Raw genomic sequence first — 18,105 nt, forward strand, 5'->3', positions numbered from 1 at the left:
CTCTAACTAATAGCAAATCCTGGTAACCGTGCCAGTGCCCCACAGCTAGCTAACGTGCATCAGAGAAGCCAGGTGCTATATGTAACCCCATGGGGTCAGACCTCACCACCGCCTGTCTTGTGTGTGGAAAACACAAAGCTTGCAAACATTCAAAAAGAGCTGAGGACAAATGGTGTCCTGACAGTCAGGCTGTCGCCATCCACAGAGGGCTGGTGTCACAGCAGAATGGCCTCAAGTGTGGAGCCTGCACTCTCTTTTGATAATAGTCTCAACTTTCGAGAGGCTTGGGAGGTAATGTGCCTTATTTCTAGGTTAAATCCTAAATGGAATGACTTGGTGACACTCTGGAACTTCCTAGCTCAAAGTGTCAAGACCCTACAAGCTTAGAATTCTAGAAGTGACAAAAGCCAGCTCATTTTAGACATTTTTGAAAAGGAATCTGTGGTCTGCAGAGGTTTGTGAAGACACCGACTCAGAATTTTAAAGAAAACCTTGTCATCTAAAACTGTTCTCTAGCCACATCATCCCACCCACGGAGGGTTCTGTGTCCCAACCTCAGCCAAGTCAACCATCCCAGAGCAACGTGTACACCCATTTGGAGGCTCTCCCTGCAGCAGCCTCCTCTTCCTAAACCCCACTGCTCTCAAGGGCCAATCAGACTGCTCCCCGGCCAGCACTGTCCTACGGAGGACCCCTCTTCTCCACAACAAGCAGGGTCCGTGGCACCAGCACCACGCTGGCCACCTGGCACTTTACTCATCAGACAAGGCAGCTTCTCAGGGCATTCATCTGTTTCCAAAACGAAAACCAACCAAGTTCCCCAGGTTGCCCAACACTCCACCGGGATGGAGAAATAAGGAGGGTTTGTAAAAGGAAATGGGTTCAGGGACGAGGACTTAGTTCTGGACAAAAGTGGACCTTAAAGGCCAGTAAGCTTGGAGGAGGTAACACTCAGTAAATCTCCCTAAGTTCCCGCTGCATCCTATAAGCTGGGGGTTTTCTCTGCTCCATCTCTCTGTCCTGATGAAGGACACCCTGCCCTGGGCACCTGGGCAACAGGCCCTCCATCCCTGCCCCATCATTATCTATAACCGAGACCAGGCAGGCGTGTGGCGTTACCGGTCCTCCACGGCCGTAGCACCAAGCAGAATTAGATCCTTCTCGATGTGCTCATAGGCTTCTGCTAGTTTCTTCTCCCGGTCTTGAAGCGCCACTTTGGCAGACTGCAGCAGCTTGGAGACACCTTCGTATTCCTCCGGGATAAGCCTTTTGTAGGCAACGCACAGGGTCCGAAGCCCCTCCTGTAGAGTACAAGGCAGCGTGTAAGGAAAACCCCGTGTTGTCCACTGAATGTCACCTCCAGGCACTTCCTCAGTGCTCCCTTAATTAGAACGACGAACCACTGAAGGAGTCAGGCAATCCCAACTGAATTAAATCCACATTAAATACAGATCGTCAATATGGATTGTAAAACTTCCAAACCAGGAGGCCCGCAGGTAACTAACGTCAGGCCATCACATCAGAAGAGTCTTTGCTTTTTCATTTTGGCAAATGCAGCATGCAATCTAAGCCTTCTTTAAAAGCATAATAATTTGTGGGGTTTTGTTTGACTTCTTTGAGACAGGGCTTCACTATGTAGCCCAGGCTGGGCTTGATCTTGAGATTTCTCCCATCTTAGACTTCTGACTGCTGGGATTACAAGTGTTAACCACCACACCCAACAATACTTTGCAATTTTATGGTAAATATCAATTGGTTATTTCTAGAGTAAACATGTTATTTTGGGGGAGCTCTGCAAAGTAGTTTGATCTTATTTTGTGGTCACTGAGGGAAGACTGCAGGGTTATTTATCCATATTACTGAGAATTTATGAATAACAGGTTCTGTGCTGCTGCTCCCTTCTCTTCCCCTGTTCCTCCATCCCCAGCTAGACACTCAACAGTGCAAGAACCCAAGCCTCCTAAATAAGCCAGCAAAACCTGGGTGAAACTGGTTTTTAAGATTTCTAAAAAGATTTCCCATTTCATCTTGAAACGTGCTGCAAGTCTTGGGGGGAATGCCTCAGACTTCTCTTCGCTGCTCAGACTGCCAAACTTGTCCTCCAAATTTAGCTGAAGGACACAAGCACCACTTGGGTTGATGTCTCTCAAGAGCCAGAGGGAGGAAGGCCCATGAGGTGAGCTAGCTGGCTGTGTTCCCAAGCTAGAAAAACCACATGGCAAGAAAATGGTTCTCTGAGGGTAATAATCCAGAGCTGCCCAGAGCGTGGGGTTGTGGGGGTGGTAAGCGGAGGCTTTCAGAAATAAGAAGTGCTTGTTTTTAAAGGAGATTGGGGACTTCCACTTGTGGGCGTGTGGGTGGAAGTCCTTTCTCCATTCCTCCTGCTCAGAACTGCTGACGTTTTGCATGGTGTACACCAAGTAATGCCAGTGTGCAAACAATCAGGCAGTCACACTGCCCTGTGAGGAGATCACAGCACAAAATCCTCTAGAGCAAGGATGCAAGATCCTCTCCTGCAAAACTGAACCCAACAGACATTGAAAGAATGACACACTGTGACCAACTGGGACTTATCTGGAATGCAAGGGTGACTCAGTGGATAAAAACCAGTCATCCACTGGTTGAAGGGAAAAATCCGTGAGATCATCTGAATTGATGTCTGAACAGATCCAGTGCCCTCATGACAAGCTGGGATCAGAAGGAGCCTCCTCAACACCAGAAAAATTGTACATGGACAACACGCCGCTATACCGTCACACTCAATGGAGGAAGACAGAGAGCTTTCCCCCAAGATCGGGAACAAGACAAGGAAGCCTGCTCTTGCCACTTCTGTTCAACCCAGTCTTGGAAGGTCTGGTCAGAGCAATTAAACAATAAAAAATGGGGGAAAGGCACCCTGGGTAGAAAGGACAACTTTCTAAAGACTATCTGCAGAAGACATGATCCTATAGCTGGGAAACCATTAAGAATGGATACCTCGCCACACAGGAACCATCAATGCAAACAAATGAATCCAGCAATGATGCAGGTGCAAAGTTGACACACAAACGCCAATTACGTTTCATAAAGCCCCAAGACACAACTTGAAAAGGAAATTAAGTAAACAATTCCATTCGCAATAGTACCAAAAAAAAAAATACTTGGAAATAAATTTAATCAAGGATGAAAAAGACTCACAGACTGAAAACTACAAAAGTTTACTGAAAGAGATTACATAAGGAAAGGTGTGTGTGTTCATGGATTGGAGACATATTTTGTAGACAACAATGCTACTCAAAGCAATCTATAGATTCAATGGAATTTCTATCAGAACCCAAATGGCATCCTCTGTAGGAACAGAAAACTTATCCAAAAAGTCATATAGAATTTCAAGGCACTCAGAATAACCAAACTACTGCAAAATAAGATAAAGTTGGAGCCGGGCACTCACAGCTTACGCCTGCCTGTAATCCCAGCTACTCAGGAAGCAGAGATGAGGAAGATCTTGGTTCGAAGCCAGCCCAGGCAAATAGTTTACAAAATCCTATCTCGAAAAAACTCTTCTCACACACACACACTAAAAAAAGGACGACAGAGTGGTTTAAGCAGTAAAAGCACCTGCTTAGCAAGTGTGAGACCCTGAGTTCAAACCCCAGTGCTTTCCCCCTCCACCAAAAAAAAAGAACACAGTTGAAGGATCATACATTGTGATTTCAGCACTGAGATGTGCAAGCAGGGAACAGAGGAGCATGCACGGGTGAAGAAGCACTGGAAGGCCAGGCACCAGCCATTGGAAGGAGCAGAGGGGCCTCGCAGAGCACCAACAGAGCATACAGGCCGTGCCTGATGGAGCAGACTATCTCTGAGAAACTCGGCTGCATCCCAGAATGAAACCCAAGAGTTACAGGAACACCAAGCAACCCAGCACCCAGCAAGCCAAAGTTCCTGGCAGTATCCAGCATGCAGAGGCCAAGCCCTCACCCCAGACCAGGAGATGAGCCCATCAGCTGCGGGTGACCCAGTGTAGACAGCCACCTCGATTGCATCACTCATGACCCAAGCTAAGGAGAAGCTGGGGACAAAAAAAAAACCTGGTGGAACTTCCAGACATGAAAACTCCAGTGTCCAAAAGGAAGGGCACCCAGGCAGGACTATGGCAGATTAGATACCACGTAAGAAAAAATGTGACCAATGGGTGATTGGAATTGCTGTCGAGGGGGGAGGGGCAGAAAAAATAATAGTAGAATAACCATTAAAAATTCTCAACCCCGATAAAGACCTACAGGTGCAAGGTGTGTAAGATCCCTGAGCAGAAGAAACACGGACATCAGACATCAAGGCACAACACGACCAAAGATCTTAAAAGCAGCAGGAAAGAGAAGACATGGTGTGTACAGAGGAGCAAGAACAGTGACATCAGGTTCCCAAGAGAAAAGGGAATATCCACTCAAACCGAGATGCACGCTCTAGACGGTTCATGGAGCTTTGCTCAATCTCAGGGTGGAAAAATTCCAAATGTGCATTAACGAGTGAGTAAATGAGATGCAGTGATCCACTCACACAATGGACTCAGCAAAACCAGGAAGGAACTATTGGTACATGCAGCACCTGACCGAATCTCAAATAGTTATATGAAGATTCTGTGATTTTGTGATTCTATTGATACAAAACGCTAGGAGGTGGCAGCAAACAGCTGTTTTTTATGGTGGGGATTGGGGGACTTAAGGAAGGCAAACTCCAGGGGCAATGCTTTCAGGCATCCACTTGTACCTCCTTTTTTTCTTTTAATTATTCATTTATTCACATGTGCATACACTGTTTGGGTCATTTCCCCGTCCTGCCCCACTTTCCCACCCTTGAACGTACTTTTACACTCTTTATAGTCCTGTAAGTATGTCACTTATACGTTAATAACACGCTCTCTAAAAAAACGAAAGACTTTAAAATCATCATAAGAAACACAATGTAAACTTCTACTCTCCCAAAAACATTTCTCTTTCAGATAAGTAAGGGAGAACGTGCAGAACAAATGGAAGTATAACCAGTGTCAGTCTGCTTGCCAACTACAACCAAGGTTCCAGTGTCCCGGGGAACACTGGGAAGGAGAAGGCAAAATCCTCCATGTGCCCAGGTGAGAATGCAGCTACCAGCAGGATTTCAAGAATGTCGCCCTACTAAGTTTGATGAGACCCAACCCAAGCTGTGCAATGCCATTAACGGCGCTCTTTTGAGGTGGTGTAAATGGTGCTGTAGGGAAGACATGTTCACGTTAGCATGAAGCGTTCAGAAATGGGAGTGGGGCTGATGGAGTGGCTCAAGTGGCGGAGTGCCTGCCTAGTAAGCATGAGGCCCTGAGTTCAAGCCCCAGTACCGCCAAAACAAGCAAGCAAACAAACGAAAAGAGTATATACAGAAGCAGGAGTGGAATGCCGCCTCATCCCAGGGCATCGAGGTCCTGTGTACCCCCTGGCCCCTGGCCCTGGGAGGACGTGCTACGAGGGAGCAATCGCCTCTCTGGAGACCTGTCTCTGACTGTGCTGTGAACCCAGCAGCCTCCCAACAGGAAGCCGAGGCCACCGGCAACGTCAGAAAGCCCCAGAGTCGAAGGAGACATCTGAAACCCATGTGCGTAGAGGGAGAGGGATCAATGGAGCACAGTCAGCAGCTCACCACCGCGTTGCGCTCCACTCTGGATCGGATCTGGTCCACTTTGCCTTCGATCACCCTGGGAAATATGGAAGAGTCTGCTCCTTTGCAAAACAGGTAAATTTCCCCTGAAAAATGAGAACAGACAATGCTGGATTTAACCACAATACGGGGAAGACTAGATTATTTTTCAGTGGCTTTTTTTTGGAACGGGGGTTGAGTTTAGGGCTAGGTGCTTGTTAGGCAGGTGCTTTACTGCATGAGGAACAACCCCAGTCCTTTTCTGCTTTAGTGACTTTTCAGATAGGGTCTCGGATCCATGCTGGTGCTGGTCTGGACTGCGATCTTCCCACTTATGCTTTCCATGCGGTTGGGATGACAGGTGAGCACCACCATACCAAGTTCTTATTGGCTGAGATAGTAACTTGTAAACTTTTTGCCTCGGATGGCTTTGAACCACAATCCTCCCCATCTCTGCCTCCCAAGTAGCAAGGATTACAGCTGTGAGTGACTGTGCCCAGCTTCAAATTGATATTAAAAGACAAAAACTAGGGGCAGTGGTCCTGAGACCATTTTAAGGGAGATTTGAATGGATCAGTTAACAAATGAAGATCAGTAACAATTAATTCTTCAGAATATCCCAAAGCTTCATTTTATTCCTAAAACCTAGAGCTCTGAGAGAAAGTTGGGGGTCAAGAATGGAAGTTAGCCCCTGGGTATCAGCCTCCCTCTTCTCTCCAGGAAAGACACAAATGAAGAATAAGCTAGGGGAGATGTGATAAAACAAAGGGCGCATGGCTGACCAGGAGGAGGGCCACTAAGTGGACACGAAATCCCTTTCAGAGTGTGTCCTGACACGGCACAGGCATCCTTTGTCTTAGCAAGAGTCAGGAGAACACCGCTTGTGGATCTTTCCCCACATCTCCATCTCATGTCCATCGGCCTTGTGCACACATGCTTCTCAGTGTTCAAGATGAAGCCTTCTCTCTCTGACAAGTCAGGAAGACGCTGGCAGACGGCCAAGCAGCAGCTGAGACGAGACACCAGCTCTGATGCAGCACACTCCCGACTCTTCGACGCCTTGCTCAGGCTGAGGGGCCCTGCAGCTCCCTGCTGGGCAGTGTCTTTATGGGGCAGCCATGGAAATGCCACACACAATGGACGTAGGGCTGGGGAAGGGCACACCATGGTTGGTGTGAAGTTCCCAGGAGGCTTGGAGGCCCAGGTCCCTGGTGGAGATGGCTCCTTAGTCCCTAATGCTGACAGCCCTTAGACGTAAACAGGGATCAAATCCAGAGGTCAGCAGGTGAACTGATCACCTCCCAGGCTGGGGTGAGGGAGAGGGACACTCCTGGGCTGATGACTGGGCCAAGGTCCATGACTCAGGGGTATGTCAGGAGCCCACCTTTTATTTCTGACTCCCGGGAAGAACTAACTCCCGAAGTGCACAAACAGGGAAGGCCTCTGAAACACAGACGCAACACTTCCTTGCAGAGGTCACAGCCAAGGCTGATATCAACCAAGGCTAGAAGGGTCAGTACAGGGCAATGTGGTGCTGTGAGTGCCAGGGTGGAGCCGGTGGCTGAACAAAGGCTGGGAGAACCAGCCCTTGAAATAGCCATCTGAGGAAGCTTCAGGTCCTGCCCTAGACAGCATCTGCCCAGCCACAGGGTTACTACAGGTGCCCAGGCACTCGCCATGGATGGCAGCCGCTGGGGTTACTGACACCATCCAGGCTGATTTCAGAACCAACCTTCAATGACCGCATGTGGTCTCTAGAACAGAGGCAGGCAGTGTCCGGGAAAAGTCTTAGATCCTGCTTTTCCGGGTTGTGGACAAGAGTGAGGTCACAGGACAAACACAGTGACGTTGACTGAACACGTGGGGATCTGGTCTCCACCACCAACTCGGTCCTGTCGGTTGTGCCTGGCCACCCACTCCAGGGACAAAAGCTCACAGTGGCCTTCACTGTGTCCCACACAAGCTGGCTCAGTGAGTGGAAAGCCACGCATGACAGAGACATCTCAGTAACGGCTGTTGTGTGGGAGGAAAACAGCGTCAGCTGAGCAGGCCAAAGGAACTTTTTAGTACAGCTGTCACTACGCTTTCTCCACGTCAGGTGTGTCCTGTGTTTCACCTCGGGTGGCATGGACACTGCAGAAAGTGCCGTGGACTTCTGATGTCCTTTCCTCAATTCAGTCTTGGTGAGGCCCATACAAGCTCACAGCACAGAGGTTCAGACGTCTGAGACAAGTCTTCCTAAGTTGTGGGCAGCCCTTTGATTGTGGTCAGGCCTGGGTCCACCCACCCTTTAGTTGGAGAAGTGGCCCAAGTGGCTGTGTGGGTAGTGTCCACCCCCTGAGATGTCCTACTACTCAGAGAACAGCTGGTTTAATGGAATATTCAAACTTCTATTAAAATTAACTGACGAAGCGGCTGTTCCAGATGGGCTTTCCTCGTAAGCACACTGTTCCCCAGAGAGGCCCCAGGAAATCCAGTGGTGTCCTTGTAGACAGGGACACTGCATCTCAGACCTAAGTTCTATGTTTTTGAGGTGCTGAGGATCCAATCCTGGGCTTGGAGCATGCTAGGCAAGTACCTGACCATTTGACTACATCTTCAGTGCTTCGTGTTTCGAGACAGGGTCTCAGTGGGTAGCCCAGGCTGACCTCAGACTTCCTGCTTCAGCCTCCCAAGAGCTGAGGTTACAGGCGTCCATCATCACGCCCAGCTCAGACAAAAGTTCGAGCTTTCTGGATAATGGAGGGTGTTTACAAAGATATGGGGTGAAGCCCCCTACATAAGCATGGTGACCTCAGTGGCCGTTCCATGGAGGGTAAAGCAGTCAGCACCCAGGCTTGGGGACAGTGCCTTCAATGCTGCTCAACTAGGTTTCCTGCGATAAAATCGATCGGTTAAATTCTCACCCTTCAACGCTCCCATTCTGGAAAATTCTGAATGTCTTCAAGTTGCAGGACAAGTCCCAGCAGGGTTAGTGGACAGCCTCCCGTCCTCCAGCTGGTGTCAGAGCCCCTGGGCTATTCTCTACCACCCTTCCTGCTGGCTGCGTGGTTTGGGTGGTGAAACCTTATTCCCCGAGCAGCATTCAATGGCTGACGCCCTACGACTTTAGTTCAAGTCTCACGCAGTTGAGGAGGCTCTGCTCCTCACGAGCATCTGCTGAGGGGTGACGCTCTGAGACTCAGTGGGAGCTGGCACAGACAAATGGCAGGCAGCCACAGCACCGTGACGAGGCCTCTTAGCCAACACTTAGACCTCAGTGTGTGGGCAGCAATTCACTGGATCTGCTAAAAGGTCCGAGGGAAACTCCTGCCCACGTTGTCAGCAGTCCTCGAAGGAAAATAAGGCTCAGTTGTTCCCAACCAGAATGCCAGGGTGGCTCTGCTCACTTCATGTGGACAACGAGACTCCCTTGATGTGATGCAGTGACAGAAGTCTCTCCAACACTGGACGTGTGTGGTTCAGGGTGGCAGCTCTGCTTGCTCGCCAGGCACCTTTCCAAGGAGACAAGCAGAGCTGGTATTATCCAGCTTTAGGAAACTCCAAAAACAAGGCTTGTCATCTCTTGATAAAATGTCACTTGACATTGCGTTCAGCAAACAGAACACAACAGTGTCCACAGAGCTCAGCAGTGGGCAGTGCTGTGGGGAGAAGACTCCTGGAGAGTGCAGAGGCTAAGGACAGATGGACAGCTCCAATGAGGACAACATCCAGTTGCCTGCAGACAGGGAGGTGCATGCCTGAGACAGCAGGGGATGGTGTCCTCACCAGGCGGCTGCCGAGCTGGCCCCAGAAAGGCACAGAGCAACAGGGCCTTGCAGGTGGGAGATACACCAGGTAGGAGAAATGACCGGGAGGGTGTGGGGACGAGAGACAGCTCCCCATGTGGACGGTCGGGGTGGCATGGGGTCAGCAACCAGGAAGGCATTTGAGAGCCTCAGTGAGGGTCCTGCAGAGCCAGGAAGCAGGTGGGGCTGTGCAAGAGGTGAAAAGACAAATGGAGCCAGATCTGCAGGGCATACTGGTTCAAGAGCCCAAGGGCCAAAGACCAAAAGAGACTGAGGGGCCAGGGCCATAGGACTGTGTAAGCCAAGCCCTATGAGAGCCAGGCAAGGCTGAGGGCAGGGAGTGAGATGTGAGGCACGGTGTCCACCTGTGCATGTATGTTCCAAGGGGGAGACTCCTCCAGAGATGCTGAGGAGGACACTACAGAACCTTCAGGCCAGGAGGAGCTGACCCAGCAGGGACAGCCCCAGGACTGAGTGAGGTCCAGGAGCCAAACACCAACAAGCATGGAGCTCACAGGCAGAGGTCAGCCAGAGTCACAGTGCCAGGGGGACTTGACCGCACCCACTCGCTCATCTCCTCACACTCTAGAGCACAAACCCGAGTTTATTGTTCTCCCACGCAGACCCACTGCCACAGCAACCAGCCAACCAAGAAAACTCCCTTGATGTAGCTTTTCAGTATCAATATACAAATATCTACAGACACCTGTAACAGTTCCTTAAAAATGGTCATTTAAAAGTAGGTTCTGGGGCTGGAACCATGGCTCAAAGGGTAGAGCACCTGCCTGGCAAGTTTGAAGCCCTGAGTTCAGACCCCGGCACCACCAAAAAGAAAAAGAAAGTATGTTTTGTATAACGTAAGCAGATATGGACCTCATAAATAGGGTGAGATGCCCACTGCAGTGCAATGGCCCTGGCTTAACATCATAGAGATGCACAAAGAACTTGCCGGGTGTCTACCCACTACTCATTTCTACACAACAGTATTTTATGGAAGGGTGTCCCTATACTTCTATAAAAACAATAAACGGTTCTTAAATTCTAAACCTTTAAGGGCCGATAGAATTTAGCCTTTGGAATAAAACCACCTCCACGTACAATTTCAGCAATCAAGAGAAAGAGAAGCCTCTACCTGTAACAGATTTTACGATCACACTCATTCTCCTTCTTACAGAGTCAAAACTCAAAACTTCCAGCAATTCAAATCTGAAAAAGAAAAGTAAAAAGTGTAACACTCCTCTGGATCTGGACGCTTCAAGGAGGGAGACTCCGCGCAGGACAGTGGCTTCCCGCCGACTGCTCCGGACCTCACAGAACATGCAGCTCGCCGTGCTCTGGGTGATAGAGAGCTAGGCTCTGCCCCTCCCTCAAGACTCACAACATCTGTGTGGCATTTGCAATGTCGAAAACAGCTCCGCTAGCTCTGAAAACTCTTTGGGCTTGAGACCAGCTGGGGTCTTGGGGGTCGAGGCTGCCCACACTAGGTCCTCAGCAGTGCTGAGACCTCCCAGCCAAAGCCAGCAGCAACAAGCCAGTCAGTCAGCATACTACAGGGGTCCTGAGCCCCAAGAGGCCCAGTTCTGCAGGGAAGAAGTGGCAGCAGTGGATGGCCAGGAGCCCCCACCCTTTCCTACTCACCTGGGGATTTTTTTTTAAGAATGAAATTTTGAAATCCAGTTTTTCTGATGTCATCAATACTACACTTTGTGGTCTTTAACTGTTCCACAACTGCTCAGTTGTAAGGAGATGTGATCCCCAACTGCCTTACTCAGAACTCGAGGAATGTCATTTGTCTCAGGAAGAAGAAATTCAACATTGAGCGGCCCCCAAATCCAAGTCAGTCATTCAAACGCTCCTGTGCAAACTACTTGCAGAGGTTCCTATGCTCCACGACCTGGCACTTGGTGCCATAGGTGGGGATGGTCACTCACTTCCTCCCCTATGGAGACAGCCAGGGGGCCTCGGGAGGCCAGAATATTCTACACGCTACAGGAGACCCTGATTTAACCCGAGAAACTCTTTCCGCTGCACGCCCATTTATGCCTCCAAGGCATTCAGGTGGTGTCGGTCCTGTGACACATCAGCCCTCTGCCCCCTCGCTGCATGGTCTAGGTGTCTAGAAGGTTCCATGATGTCCTTGGGTGGGCACTAGGAAGAAGGCAGAGGATCGGTCACTGCTCTCCTCACCTCTCAAGGTCATTGTCCCTGTTCAGGATCTCCATGTAGTTATCTTTTAGCCTCAGGAACGTGAAGCCAAGCCTGCAACAGGAAAAGGAAAGCCAGGGCTTAATCTCAAATTTGGACACCATTCCTCCACAGGGTATCTGTGTTACACGGAGGAAAGGCTTTCTATTTTTTGAAGAAAACAGAGGTTATAAACTACAGTATGAAGTCAGGAGACTAATTTTTTCTTTTTTCTTTTGGTGGTACTGGGGTTTGACCTTGTGGACTTGCACTGGCTAGGCAGGTGTTCCACCACACCTCAAGTCCATTTTGCTCCAGTTATTTTTAAAGATAGGGTCTCACGAACTATTTACCTGGGCTTCCCAAGTAGCTCACCCCAGTGAGATTGGCCCTTGGAAGCAAAAACCATGGGCCAGAGGGGAAGATGGAACAGCCTGTCCTAACTTTTTCTGTCTCCATCCTGCCTGGGCTCCTTGCATGTGCACTGAATGAGGCCCGAGGTGACATCCTTCACAGGGCTGTGCCACTCCTCAAGCCACACAGGGGACAAGCAGCAGGGTAGCTGGAATCAAACGTCGCCGTAAAGGGTGAGAGGTGCAAAGCGCTCTGTGTGTCACTCTGTCAGCCCTACGGCAGTGTCTGGTTGTCACTGGCAGGGAAGAGGGGATGTCAGGTGTTGAGTGCTTTGTGAGAATCCTAAGCCAGGAGAGTCTAAGAATGTCCCTGACTTGAAATTGTGCCACTGTCCACAACATTTAAAGTATCTTTCCAAGGGTTTGTTTAAAATTCCAGGTCTTGCGAGGTAGCAAGTCCCCCGATGAAAAGACCCCCACGCTGGACACAAAAGCACTGTTAGCACCATAGAACACGGAGAAAAGGCAGTGAACAGCAGACACCCAGCCAGCTCTCCCTCTCCAGTTCAGGTGACTCTGGGAACGCTGATACTGCTTGATGATCTCGGATAGGGAGGAGGCCTGAAAGAGAGGGCTGGGGCCACCTGGGATGGCCTGGAGCTCACTGCAGATGGCAGGGAGGAAACCACCCAAAAAGAGAGCAACAAGAGCTGGGCACAGTGGCCACATCTGTTGTCCCAGCTACTGCAGGAAGTTCGAAACAGAACTTTGGTCCAGGCTGCCCTGGGCAAAAAGTGAGACCCTATCTCTAGAATAACCAGAGGAAAAAATGGCTGGGGTGTGGTTTAAGCAGTAGAGCATCTGTCTAGCAAGTGCAAAGCCTGAGTTCAAACCCCAGTAGTGCCAGAAAAGAAAAGAAAAAAAGAGAGAGAACTTGTGCTGCTTCTCACTGGTCAATTGAGTCGGAGGACTCAGCCCCACGAGCACAGAGGGCAAGGGGCTGGACTTTCCAGAAGGAATGGGATACTGAGCACACCACCTGCTCTTTGAAACCCAGGTCCAACGCACCCTACCCACCTCTGCACGCCTTCAACCAGCGCCACCTCATCTGGTGAGGACGAGATGTACACACAGGACTTCCCTGAGTCTGGCGATTTCCCAGGGCCATCCCCATGGTCCATTTGATCATCGTCTTTCACTTGGACGGTGTGGCAGAGGCAGAGAGCCCGGAAAAACAGCTCCTCCCTCTCCTGTTAAAAAGCAAGCAAGAAAAACCTACAGTGTGTCTGCTGGGATGGGAGGAACACAGATAAGAGCACAGTCAGGAGGGGCACGGTCTTTAGTGTCCTGATGGTCACAACAGAGTCCATGCATGGCTGGCTCCATCCTCCAGGCTTCCGGGTAACCACGTGAGTTTAATGGGCGATGGAGACTAGAGGAATAGGCTCAACTCAGGAAAAGAGGCACAGCTGAGTGCACTTAGGAAGGGCAAGCAAATGCTTGGTGTTTGGGAGGTCACGGTGGGGGAGACTGAGTCACACATGTGATCCACACTGACATTAACAAACATGCTGACATTGTTATTCCTAACCTGGTGCCATGCTCTCCTAACAGCAATGAGCACCACACCCCACAGGACTGAAGCACCTGCTGTGCACCTGCACCTAAAAGTCAACGTCAACACGACCTTCTAAGCAGGAGCCGTTATCCCCACATTGCAACTGCGGGAATTCGTATTAGGAAGAAGGGATGTACTCAGGGTCAACCATCAGGCATGGCTTCCTCCATGCTGCAGTCCAGGGGCCTGGAGATTCCTGGGAGCCTGCGTGTAGCCTGGCAGCAGAGGAAGAGCTCGCCTGACACCCAGTGTGCATGGTGGGAGCTGGGGTGAGTGGAGGGTGTGGATATACCAGGGTAGGTCAAAGGACTGCTCCTCTCTCCTCTTTGTGATAAAATGGCAGCTGCTGCACCGACACCAACTGTGCTCACGTAAGAGAGACGCAGTGTCCTGGTTGTGAGGGGGTGACCACACAACCCACCAAACAGGTCACCTCCAGTTCTTGGTGGACCCCAGCAGGGCTCTGCAGTCAAGACATGTTTGATAACAAAGTGTCCAGACAACCAGCGCAAGGGTTAGAGCCCTGCATAGATGCTGAGGTCTAGGGCCACAGATCTAGGGCCACTTAGGGTAGGGGATGGGAGCACAGCTATGTGCCTGTATGCACGCGTATATCTATATGTGCGTGCACGTGTACTGTGTCTGCACAGATTGCTCTCCACACATGGCCAGCCCTGCCTGTCCGGTGTCTAAGTCAATTCTAGTGTGGGAATCGCTGTCCCAAGGGGACATGGTGGCCTCTGAGACCTCATGTCTGTCCCATAGGGGATTCCTATCTTTCCCAGACACCCGGAATGAAAGAGGACACTTTTGGGGAGGGGGAGAGCACACACACATTCTCATCCAACACTGTGGCACGTCTGTGCCCTGACGGGGAGCGTGACCTACCCGCCCACTGACGCCTGGGGAAGAGTCGATCATGTCGATGCCGGAGGCGTCGGGGAGGACCTGCCCGTTGCAGATGACGTGCGGCACGTGGACATGGCCCTCGATGCAGCACTCCTTGAAGGCCATGTTGTTCTCTGTGAGGGTGCCCGTCTTGTCCGTGAAGATGTACTCTACCTGTGGGCCCAGCACACGCAGTGAGGCTCTGCACACTCAGCCTCTCACCAGCACCCGTTAGGATTCTACTGGGACATGGACTTCCCCCAACACACACCATGCCAAGGGTGGGTGTCCACTGCTACCCTTGCCACCAGACAGGGGTCACTGGAGGAAGAGAGGAGGCCCTGCTTTCCTCACGTTGGTGACGGGTGCACAACAGAGACGAATGTGGCCTTCCCTCCAGGAAGCCAAGTTCCCTGCGTTTGGGAAGAGCAGGGCAATGGGAAATCCTGAACCTCACTGAACAATAAAAAGCTGGGATAGAGTGTTAGAATGTTCTCTCTAAGGCCTGGCAGTCAAGGCTCACAAGACCACGAGGTTTAGGACACGGGACCCAGATGGGAGAAAGGACAACACACACTTCAGAGAGCAAACTGAGGAGTGGGAAAGGTGCATCCAGCTTAAACCCTAAGTTCAGGCAACATGCAGGTTGCATTTCAGAATGAAGAGCTGATGGGAAGCGTGTCTGGGCCACGCCACCAGCCGGAGGTGGATGCGGCTGGGTGACGGGCACACAGCTCCAGGGATGGAAGGCGAGCTGTGTGGGGAGCTGGAAGGAAGCACACGGGGCCAGAGAGGACCCACCCATGTGCTCTACTGGGTCTTCCAGGAACGTGTTCCCACAGAGCCACAGCAGAAAGTGCCCCACCACTGTGTGTATGGCTGCAACAAATAAACCATAAGGTCACAGCAATGCTGTTTGAATGCCAGCCCAGTGGAACCTCTTCCACATCACACAGCCAGGGGCCAGGGGCTTTGGCCACATCCCTGAGAGCCCTGCAGGACCTCAAGGTCCAGTGAACAGCTCCTCAACTGGTGTCAGTGTGAGCATCAGCAATCACAGGACATCTCAGATGCCCATACTTCCAGACACCCAGGCTCCTGCAGGACAAGCAGCTACCAGACTTCCCCTGGGTCAGCAAAGGAAGGCTTGACAAATCCCTGCACTGCCTTTTTACACAAGACTTGAGGTAATTTAGGATGAAGAATTATTACATCCTAAAGCCATTTTTATTTTTATTTTTTTTTTCTGTGAATTTTATGTTTTTTTTTTTTTCATTTTTCTTTTATTATTCATATGTGCATACAAGGCTTGGTTTATTTCTCCCCCTTGCCCCCACCCCCTCCCTTACCACCCACTCCACCCCCTCCCGCTCCCCCCCTCAATACCCAGCAGAAACTATTTTGCCCTTATTTCTAATTTTGTTGTAGAGAGAGTATAAGCAATAATAGGAAGGAACAAGGGGTTTTGCTGGTTGAGATAAGGATAGCTATACAGGGCATTGACTCTCATTGATTTCCTGTGCGTGTGTGTTACCTTCTAGGTTAATTCTTTTTGATCTAACCTTTTCTCTAGTTCCTGGTCCCCTTTTCCTATTGGCCTCAGTTGCTTTTAAGGTATCTGCTTTAGTTTCTCTGCATTAAGGGCAACAAATGCTAGCTAGTCTAAAGCCATTTTTAAAAGGATAAGTGGATAAGAACAAAATTAACGTTAAGCTTGGTTTATCAACCTGCTTAGGCACAGCCAAGTAGGCAGCCTATTTCTAGAGACTATGACCATGACAATTAATGACAATAAAAACGTAATTATCATACACACATATCGAACTTTCAGCATGAGGCACACACTGGGCATTTTTACCTCATTAATCCTCACATCGACAGTGTTATCACCCCAGTTTTACAAACCTGGAAACAAAGACAAAAAATGCTGGATGCTAATGGAACTGGTTCTGTTCGCCAGGGACACTGTTCTGGTATGACCAGACCTGCCTGTGGGAGTCTCTGATTTATTTTTCAGAGAGTTTGTGATTGTTTAGAAATGTGACTGACTTCACATCCTTCATCTACACTGAATCTTGTTACTGGTTCTAACAGACTTTGGTGAAGGCTTTAGGGTTTCCTACAGGTGACATCTACAGGGACAGGTTATGCCCTGCCTCCCTGTTGGGATATCCTTTATTTCTTTCTCCTGCCCAGTTGCTCTGCTGGGGCTTCCAGGGCCGTGCTGAGCAGCAGTTCTGAGACCAGGCGTCCTCTGATCTCAGAGGAAATGCTTCCAGTATTCCTCCACACTTATGAACCTTTGGCTGTGGGCCTGCCTCATGTGGCCTGTACTGTGCTAGGGGACATTCCTTCCACATCTAATTTGTTAGGGAAGGATGGAAGGAGGCTGGCTTGTGTCAAATGCCATCTCTGCACAGAACACGGTCAAATGGTTTTTGTCCTTCCTTCCGCTGATGGGCTGTGTCATGGCTACTGATTTGTATATGCTGACCCATCTGGCATCCCATGGATAAATCCCACTGATTAAGGCAAGTGACCTTTTCAGTGGACAGTTGGATTTCTGTGCTAGTGTTTCGCTGAGGACGTTTGCATCTATGACAGTCAGGGACACGGGCCAGTGCTCTTTTTCTTTCTTGAGTGTAGTAGTCAACACAAGTCAAGTGCTGATCAACGCTGCAATCACCTTCAGTGCTCAGAACAGAGGTTTGCTCCACAGCCTGCAGCAAGACCGCACACAGGGACCTGAACTCGGAGGCAGCACAGCAAAGCTTTCAAGCCTCAGTTTCTCCTTTGGGAAATGGAAGCGGTGGTACCCACCTCACAGAGCTCGACAGGATTACATAGGAAAACACACCAGCTGTGTGGGGCACAATCCCTGTGGAAGGTGGTCGTTGCTGCTGTGGACACAGACACGTGGTGGCGGGGAGGCTCCTGTTTCATAGGCAGAACTATCTTACTTGCTACATACGGGCAGTCAAGTGGAATCCTTGCTTTGTGGGCTTGCCCATCAGACCTGACCTCAGTGGGCCCCACTTCCCCTGACTCTGACAACTCTGTCTCTGGCTGCACCCTGGCTTTGCTCGGGAGAGCAGCACAGATCACATCTTATCACAATGAACTCCAGGTAGGGGACAGGCAATCTGTGGCACCAAGCAGTGCTCCCAGTGAACTTCTCAGGAATACACAAAACAGACCAGGCACTGTGAGGTAAAACGCCTCAGTCCTGTGCACCTCAGCCCTCTCCTGGCACTACTGCCTGAAACAGCCCATCCTGAGGGATGGGGAACACATCAAAGTCAGACCTGCCAAAAGACAAAGTCTTTGCTTTTGGTAACATGCTTCTTCTCTAGAGGTCATGGCTGCCGTGTGTGAGAGTCTACCCAGCCAGTTCCAGATTGGTATTGGGTGACAGATGAGGATCCTTTTTAAAGAGTAATGAAGCAACACTTACCAAATGGCCTTTTACAACATAAAGGCTGGGAAGGGGTCAGACTAGGGTGGCCTAGGACCACCCTTGAGGCCATGTAAGATAGAAAGGACCGGCTTTTCTGTGGCTCCGTTGTCCTGTGAGCAACACTGAGTGTCTGCGTGGTGGCAGGTGTGGATGCACATCAGCCCTGCTCTC

The 18,105-nt window shown here is 50.2% G+C and overlaps 1 protein-coding gene across 8 annotated transcripts in view; it reads right to left on the reverse strand.

The window, feature by feature from the left end:
• The window catches only part of Atp11a (ATPase phospholipid transporting 11A), a 130,238-nt gene that overhangs the window by 23,350 nt on the left and 88,783 nt on the right, over positions 1–18,105 (reverse strand). For all 8 annotated transcript variants that reach the window (XR_012436125.1, XM_074042963.1, XM_074042962.1 and 5 more), the window contains exons 13-18: positions 14,478–14,651; positions 13,049–13,221; positions 11,622–11,693; positions 10,567–10,640; positions 5,650–5,753; positions 1,120–1,301 (exon numbers count right to left, since the gene is read on the reverse strand). Coding sequence is in view for 7 of the 8 variants with exons in the window: in XM_074042963.1 (XP_073899064.1) it covers positions 1,120–1,301; positions 5,650–5,753; positions 10,567–10,640; positions 11,622–11,693; positions 13,049–13,221; positions 14,478–14,651 (779 nt within the window). In the remaining variant the exon portion in view is untranslated. The remainder of the gene's footprint in view (positions 1–1,119; positions 1,302–5,649; positions 5,754–10,566; positions 10,641–11,621; positions 11,694–13,048; positions 13,222–14,477; positions 14,652–18,105) is intronic.

This window comes from Castor canadensis, chromosome 10 (genome assembly GCF_047511655.1).
Source record: "Castor canadensis chromosome 10, mCasCan1.hap1v2, whole genome shotgun sequence".
Taxonomy (NCBI): Eukaryota; Metazoa; Chordata; class Mammalia; order Rodentia; family Castoridae; genus Castor; species Castor canadensis.